The 8,602-nt window shown below is 31.4% G+C and overlaps 1 protein-coding gene across 1 annotated transcript in view; it reads left to right on the plus strand.

Annotated features, from left to right (window-relative positions):
* The window catches only part of ABCA5 (ATP-binding cassette, sub-family A (ABC1), member 5), a 76,587-nt gene extending 70,381 nt beyond the window's left edge, over nt 1-6,206 (plus strand). Inside the window, exons 34-38 of the mRNA XM_008586617.1 lie at nt 2,039-2,158; nt 3,245-3,394; nt 3,831-3,910; nt 5,197-5,252; nt 5,911-6,206. Coding sequence (XP_008584839.1) covers nt 2,039-2,158; nt 3,245-3,394; nt 3,831-3,910; nt 5,197-5,252; nt 5,911-6,018 — 514 coding nt within the window. The 3' untranslated portion in view covers nt 6,019-6,206. The remainder of the gene's footprint in view (nt 1-2,038; nt 2,159-3,244; nt 3,395-3,830; nt 3,911-5,196; nt 5,253-5,910) is intronic.
* Nucleotides 6,207-8,602: the final 2,396 nt, after the last annotated feature.

Below are 8,602 nucleotides of genomic sequence, written 5' to 3' on the forward strand. Positions count from 1 at the left end.
ATAATATTGTATCGAATTTATGTTGGAACTCTTTCTAATAATTTAAGTGCTAATTAGTTAAACAACTCTTTGAGCCTTTATTCCATGTTTATAAGATGTAAGGTTTGGTTTAGATGCATTTAAGATTTCCTTATTCTATAGCTATTTTTGTTACAGCATGAAAAGGCATCAATTTTTATGATACATTGATTATCATACTTTAACCCATATAAACTTAAAATCATGGAATTTCTTTTCCATGAATTTTTCTTCATTTGATAAACTTTCAAAGTTAAGGGAAAATAAATTAGAATAGAAAAATCACAGTTGGGCAGGATATAATAGTTATACCAATTGATATTTGGTTAAGTTTTAATTAGCCAAATTAACCAAATAATTGGATTTTAAAAAGCCCAATTGTTAAAAAATTTATTTCATTTATTTTTTATTTTAACATTTATTTGTACACTTGTGGGGTACAGTGTGTTGTTTCAGTGCATGCATATACTGCACAAAGATACACTTAGGGTAGATAGTATAGTTTTGTACCTGTTAGTCCACCATTTCTCCCCCAGCTGCCACTGCCCCTGGTAACCATTATTCTACTCTCTAATTCTATGAGAACCACCTTTTTTCTTTTTTTTAGATCCCATGTATTATTGATATCATGCAGTATTTGTCTTTCTGTGCCTGACTTACTTCACTTAACATGATGGTTTCTAGTTCCATCCATGTTGCTGCAAATGATAGGTTATGATTTCTTTTTATATCTGAATAGTATTGCATTAGCTATTTATACCACAGTTGATGGGCATTTAGGTTGATTCCATCTCTTGGCTATTGCGAATTGTGCTGTGATGAAAATTGGAATGTAGGTCTTGTTCTGATGTTTTTATTTCATTTCCTTTGGGTACATACCCAGTGGTAGGATAGCTGGGTCATAACATAGGTCTAGTTTTAGTTATCTGAGGAAACTTCATGCTGTTTTCCACAGTGGCTGTACCAATTTACATTCCCATCAACATTGTAGGAGTGTTCCCTTTTCTCCGTATCCTTGCCAGCATTTGTCATTTTCCATCTTGTTGATAATAGCCATTCTAACTGGGATGAGATGATATCTCATTGTGGTTTTAATTTGCATTTCTCTGATGATTAGTGATTTTGAACATTTTTTCATGTGCTTGTTGGCCATTTTTATGTCTTATTTTGAGAAATGTCTGTTCAGGTCTGCTGTGGGTCAAGCGTGTCCCCCAAAAGTTCATGTTGTTGAAACTTAATCTCCATTGTAACGGTGTTAAGAGGGTAGGAAATCCTATTATGGTAATTGAAAGGTGTGGTCTTTAAGAAGTGATTAGATTGTGAGGACTATACCCCTTGTAAATGGATAATTCATTGATGGTTTAATGGGTACTGTTGTGGTTTTGATGGCTTTACAAGAAGAGCAAATGAAGTGGTTAGCTTACTCTTGTTCAGCCCATTTTCACCATGTGACACCCTGGTCACTGTAGAGTCACCTTACCTGATGTGCTCCCTGGACTTTGGACTTCCCAGCCTTCAAAACTGTAAGAAGTAAATTTTATTTCTTAATAATTACCCAGTTTCAGGTATTCAATTATAAGCAGCAGAAACAGACAAGTATAAGGTCCTTTCCCAGTTTTTAATTGGGTTTTTTGCTGTTGAGCAGTTTGAGTTCCTTATATGTTCTAGATATTAGCCCCTTGTCTGATTTGTAGTTTGCAAACACTTTCTCTCATTCTGTAGGTTGTCTCTTCACTTTGCTGTGCAGAAGCTTTTTAGTTTGATGTAGTCCCTGTTTGTGTATTTTTGCTTTAGTTACCTGTGCTTTCATACTCTCACTCAAAAAAGCACTACCCATTCCCATTTCATGTATCATTTCCCCCATGTTTTCTTCTAGCAGTTTCACAGTTTCAAGTCTTACATTTAGGACTTTAATCCATTTTGAGTTGATTTTTGTATATGAAAAACCCAATATTTTTATTAGCAAACAAATGTGTTCTTATGTGTTCTTTCTTCTTTTTATTTTATTTATGTTTTATAGGCGAGCAATTCAAACTGCATTTAAAAACAAAAAGCGGGCTGCTATTCTGACCACTCATTATATGGAGGAGGCAGAGGCTGTCTGTGACCGAGTGGCTATCATGGTGTCTGGTCAGTTAAGGTAGATGTCTAATCAGCATGCCATTTAGGGAAGGAGAGTGAGGTTGGATTTTGAATGTTATTTCAAAACTTAATATCTTTGAATCACTTAGTTTTCTATAGAATTACTTAAAAACGTTATATGTTAATTTTTCCAAAAAATGGCTAGCTACTTTACATTTGGAATTGGCTTAGTTATTCAGTAACTTAGAATGTTATTTTTAGGCATGATATTTGTTATTTTCAGAAATTGTTAGGCTTGTATTGGCTTATAATGCAAAGTATAAAATAAATGTATGAGTTCACATTTACATAAATAAATTATTGACTAAATGATTGAATAAATAAATAAATGTGAGAGAAGAGGCAACTCCTTCTTACAGAATGATTCCAAATAATGTATGTAGATATTACCCTACTCTATGAGGGGAAGCCTAATCTCCTACCCCCCTATTTGGCCTGGACTTAGCCAGTCTCATAAAGATTGGAGTTCAGAAAGGGAAAAATAATAACTTTACAGTTAAGAAACTTGATAAATACTACCTTAACTAGGCAGTGTTATACAGATGTCATGTACCTCCTGATATGATGTGATAAGAATACTTCAGCTGTGTGGTATTCTCTCCAAAACCCATAACCCCAAACTAATAGTGAGAAAAACATCAGACTAACCCAAATTCAGGGACATTTTACCAAAATAGTTGACCAGTCCTTCTCAAAATTGTCAAAGTCATGAAAAAGAAGGAAAAAGTAGAAATTGTCACCAGCTATTGAAGAAAAAGGAGACATGACAGAAAATGGATGCTACTGGAAAACTGGTGAAATCCAAATGAAGTCTGGAGTTTCATTAACAGTAATGCAATAATGTTGGTTTCTCAATTTTGACAAATGTACCATGTTAATAATATAAGATGTTGTAAGAAAGATATGGGAAACTAAAACTGGATGAGGGCTGTATGGGGATGTTGTATTATCTTTGTAACTTTTCTGTAAATGTAAAAAGTATTCCAACATAATTTTACTTAAAAAATGGTAGAGATTTGAGAAATCTTTCTTTGAAACTGTCAAGTCATTTTATATCTGAGCTTTCTTTTAAAAATTACTTCAGATGTATTGGAACAGCACAACATCTAAAGAGTAAATTTGGAAAAGGCTACTTTTTGGAAATTAAATTAAAAGACTGGATAGAAAACCTAGAAGTAGACCGCCTTCAAAGAGAAATTCTGTATATTTTTCCAAATGCAAGACGTCAGGAGAGGTAAAAATTTTTTTAATTTTAAAATATAATTATATTTCTTTATAGAGCAATAATCGTAAAAGTTTATTATATTAAAGATTAAGAAAAATACTGTCTTAATTTATAATATCTATCTGCCTGTGTATCTCATATTAAAATGGCCAGTTATCACTATATTTGACTAAGTCTGATGGCTGGAGTTTTATATCTACCTTAGTGTTAGATCTTTCAATATTTGATAGTAATTAAACTTTTTAAAGTTCTTATTCAGTAGTAAAGATAGAGTTATTTTATTGTATATGGAAATATTTTATTTCAATTAGTCTTTTCCCAAATAAATATCGAAACAAATTACTAGAGTTTACTTTTGAACTTTAAAAATTTTGAACTTTAGTTTTAGAACACAATAGTAGTAATTTTTGAATTTTTCTATATTTTTTCTTATGTTTGTTTACAGTTTTTCTTCTATTTTGGTTTATAAAATTCCTAAGGAAGATGTTCAGTCCCTTTCACAATCTTTTTCTAAACTGGAAGAAGGTGAGTAGTTTTTGAAAAAGATTGTAAGGTAGCTCTCAAATTATGGAAGAGTTTTATTTAAAAAATTTAGAACCTGGGATTCAGTTTATTGTAGCAACTATGGCAAATAGGAAGATAACTTTTTATTCATTTAATCTAAGATATAGATAAATACTAATGTGACAGGGATTTGGTAGATCAACTATATTGTAGTGTAAAACTTTTACAGTCTTTAGTGGATATCACCACAGTTTATCACATTCCATCTATGAAAAAGGTCAGCTTAATCTCTCAGCAGTTCAGTCCAGTGGCAGGAGCATTGAGTTTCTGGAATAGTTACTTTATACTGGGCCATAGAAATGTCAATGGTATCAAGACTCTAGTGGCAGCAGGAGAGAGGAGAAGAGAATTCATAGTGCAGGAGGGCAGACATTTCCCAGAGTTTTAAAGAAGATTATTGAATCTTGGCATTTTCAAAAAATGCAGTAGATAGGATAAATATATGCTGGTGGCAGTAGACAGAGATAAGCTCCTGGGTGGGGCAAGTGTTCATATACAGCTTTTTAATGGTATTTATAAGCTGTTACAACCTATATTTACACATAAGGTTTATCATGAATACCTTTCAAAATAACTATAGGATTTTTATGATTGTTCTTTATGTGAATACAAAACTATTTCTTGATACCTCACATATCTACACCACAGCTGCAGACTGATGTTTTTTTGCCTAAAAGTACTAATGATTTTTGTGCCTATAATATATGTGTTCACATAGTCAGGTAAAGTTTCTGCTTTCCTGTTGATTTCTTTATGAGCTTTACTTAGGGAAAGTTAAATTAAAGGAATGAATAGAACAGCAGACATTTGGTATTAGATTAGATTGCAAAAAAATATAAAATAAGAAAAGTTTATGGATATATGACATAAATCCAAGATCTAGTTCAAGAAGCAAGAACAGGCTACAGTGGAGTTGGGGAATGGGAGATAAAGAGTAGGGATCAAAAGAAACATGAAAGAAAAGAACAACAGAGGAAGAAAGTAGAGGGGAACAGAGGAGATAGAAAAGGTGTAATAAGAAAAGTAACATTAAACACATAGTGCCGAAGGCTATAGAGAAATTGTGGACGTGAGTAAGAAAAAGGAAGCAAGCAAGATAGGGAGAGGAAAATGACATGAGTGGAAGCTTCAAATTTAAATGAGCCGATTAGAGTTTGGTTTTTTTTAGCAGAGACTGTAGGCATCTTAGTGCCATTTTATTCTTTAAAACTGTTGATAAGTAAAATATTGTCTTTATATTTTAATAGCTAAACATACTTTTGCCATTGAAGAATATAGCTTTTCTCAAGCAACACTGGAACAGGTACAATAAAGTGAAATTTTTAAAACTTATTTTATGGAAGAAAGTATCTAATCAATTGTTTATGTTTATATTGGAAAGGGAGAGAGATTATGAACCAGAGACAAAGTGTTATAGAATCATCTATTTTGCATAATTTTAAAAAACTTTAGGTTCTTCATTGCTTACTTTGTTTTTTTAAAAATCTGATTTACTTTTATTAATACTACTTTTACTTGAAAAATTATATTTGTGTGCATTTATGAGGTACAATGTGATGTTTTTATATATGTATACATTGCGGAATAATTAAATGAAGATAATTTCCATTTGCTTATTTTGAATAGCTCAATTTTTTCAGTTTGGTAAAGAAAGTTAGTCATGATAATGGTATTCAGTTGTTAGCATATCTGAAATTACATTGTTTAAATATTTATAAATTATTTTGTGGCAGTTAAAATATTAATCAAAAGAAATTATTAATTCTCTAAAATAACATCCATCTTTGTATGTAATTAATGGAGATAACTTATTCTGTTTGAATAGTATTGATATCAATAAATCTCTTTTGGTAATTGTTAATGTAATTAGATATAGTCTTGTATCATTTCTGATTTGGTTAAAAGTTCTTTGAGATAATTGAGGTACAGAATACTATATTCATTTATTTCCTTTCATCTAGGTTTTTGTAGAACTCACTAAAGAACAAGAGGAAGAAGATAATAGTTGTGGAACTTTAAACAGCACACTTTGGTGGGAAAGAACACAGGAAGACAGAGTTGTATTTTGAATTTGTATTGCTCAGTCTACTTACAGAACTTATTTCTTCTACACTTTATTTTAACGTTAAAAAGTTTATTATTTGAATGGTAACTGGAGAACCACGAAGCACTTTGCTTTTTTCTAACTCCTTAATTGAAATGCTGTGGCCATATACCTTGTTTTTCTTTAAATAAAACTTATGTATAATTAAATGAACCTGCGTATTTGTATCTGAAATATATTGAACTGTAGCCTGTATGGCATCTTTTTCACCTTTCAAAACAGTGCTTTTAAATTTATGATTCAAAGGAATAGTGATAGAATAATTTGTTTTGAATAGTTATCTTTATTTTTTAAAGTTTATATTATCTTGTTACATAAATATGTAGTGTTCCAATCTAAATATAAAATTAATACATAGTTAATACATAGAAAAGAGACATAAAGCAATGTAAAAGTTTCTTGCTTCTCCTTATCAATTTCTAAAAGAAACTCTGAATGGAAGTTGGCATCCTTAAATGCTAAAGTGTAAACCCTAGAAAATCTCAATGTAGAGGTTTGAGGGAAGTGACATCCTCTAGGTGACAAACATCAATCATAATAAATAAAGTGAGACCTTGTTCTGTTAGGTGATTTTAGATATAGATGATTAGGTATTTGAAGTTACATTTCTTTTGCTTACAGTAAAATTCAGAGGTGTTTTAATTATTTATTATTTAATTAAAGGAACACTTTGTCTGGAGTCTTATGTAATAGATTCTTTGACTCTGTGGCTAGAATGACAGACATCTATAGAGGTGGAAGAATTAAGCCACACCTCCTTCACCCTTTATAGAAGATACAAATTTTTATCATCTTTCTTGCAAAGGGCATGCTTAATTTTAATCTGGAATAAAATAATTTTTTAGGTAATCATTTTTATTGGTAAACTTTATTAAATGTATCTCTTTCCTCTATAGAATTTTAAGTAGATTAGTGTGTAGATTTATTTAGTAACTCATCTGATATTCATTTTGGAACATGGTCATGGTGGGATATAAACTTATCCCACTCTTTCAGGGGATAAGTTAGAGATTAGAGCTGGAACATACATAATTCTCTTTAATAAGAACAAGAATTCTACTCTGACAGAGTTGAAATAAGGTAGTTAATGTACACTTAGAAATAATTCCTTACAGAACCCATGTATGGACTATAGGTATAATATAGTATAAATAATACTGGTTGACTTTATATTTCAGCCAGATGGATGAAAATATTAGCTTTGCAAAAACAAATATATTGGGAGTGTGATTATTGCATCACAGAGACTTGAAGAACAACAGCAGCAAAAGAAGAATTATTTAAATAGCCAAACCCTTTAATGAAATTATTAATTCCTTAATGTAGATAAAATTTAATGAACTTTCTATTGTGTAGTAAGACATCTGTGATTTTAGACTCTAGCAGCTGACTTATAGTAGTGTTTATTTCTCAGTACAAGGTATATGACTGATATTTTCCTCATCGTTTTGACAATTGCTGCACACAGTTCTAATGATATCTATCTGACCAGCTATCTCAGAAGTCTAACTAATCTACATAAGCCATCTTACAAGTCTGCTTGGATTTTACAACCACAGCTAAGTTATCTCGCCTTTTAAGATTTAGTTGGCAGTTGCCTGCCTCATTATACTGAATTATAATTTTGTATTCCTTACCTGAGAGTCTCACTTTTACATCTTTAGCTAATGACTACTATGTGATGAATACAATCAAAATACATTTGAAAGGGGCCGAGCCCCTGGCGCACTCTGGAGAGTGCGGCACTGGGAGCGCAGCAGTGCTCCCACCGCAGGTTCAGATCCTATATAGGGATGACCGGTGCGCTCACAGTGCTCACTGGCTGAGCGCGGTGTGGCCAGTCTCAAAAAGGACAAAAAAAAAAAAAAAAACATTTGAAAGAAAATCTTTACCTTTGTAGATAAATTAATAAATAGGACATTTTAATTTCTAGGTCATTGCTAAAAGGGGCCATGAATGTAAAGAGATATCTTTTAGTATCTTATATGAATTCCCAGGGACCTCTTTTTGGGGATGTTTTTTGTAACTCTGTGTAATCTTAAACACTTAAACTCAATACATGAAATAAAACTGTATCTTTAATTTACTAGGTCATTCACTGAAAATGTAGGTTTTTTTAGGAACCTGAACATCTCGAGAAAGATATGTTATTTTAAAATGGATCATGACTAACACAGAACATTACCTGTCCTTGCATGTAGATTTGGTCACTGTCACACTACGAGGATACTTCAAAAAATTTGTGGAAAAATATAATTGAAAGATGATGGAAATCTTTCCACGAACTTTTTGAAGTACCCATGTACATTTGTGAATGTGTAATCAATGCAAAGTAAATTTTTTTTCTGCAGAGTGAAAGTTGAGATTATCTGACTGTGTAATGTTTATATTGTGTTCATTCAGTTACTTTACTGTTATGCATTAATACATGCTCTTATAAGCATTTTTAAAAAGACATTTGAATTAATTTTCTTTTTTTTTTTTTCCTCCCATCGGTAAAGTATATTTTTATTTTTTATTTTTTTAAATTTATTTTATTTATTGAATCA

The sequence above is a fragment of the Galeopterus variegatus genome, unplaced genomic scaffold (genome assembly GCF_000696425.1).
Source record: "Galeopterus variegatus unplaced genomic scaffold, G_variegatus-3.0.2 Scaffold4047, whole genome shotgun sequence".
NCBI classification, from domain to species: Eukaryota; Metazoa; Chordata; class Mammalia; order Dermoptera; family Cynocephalidae; genus Galeopterus; species Galeopterus variegatus.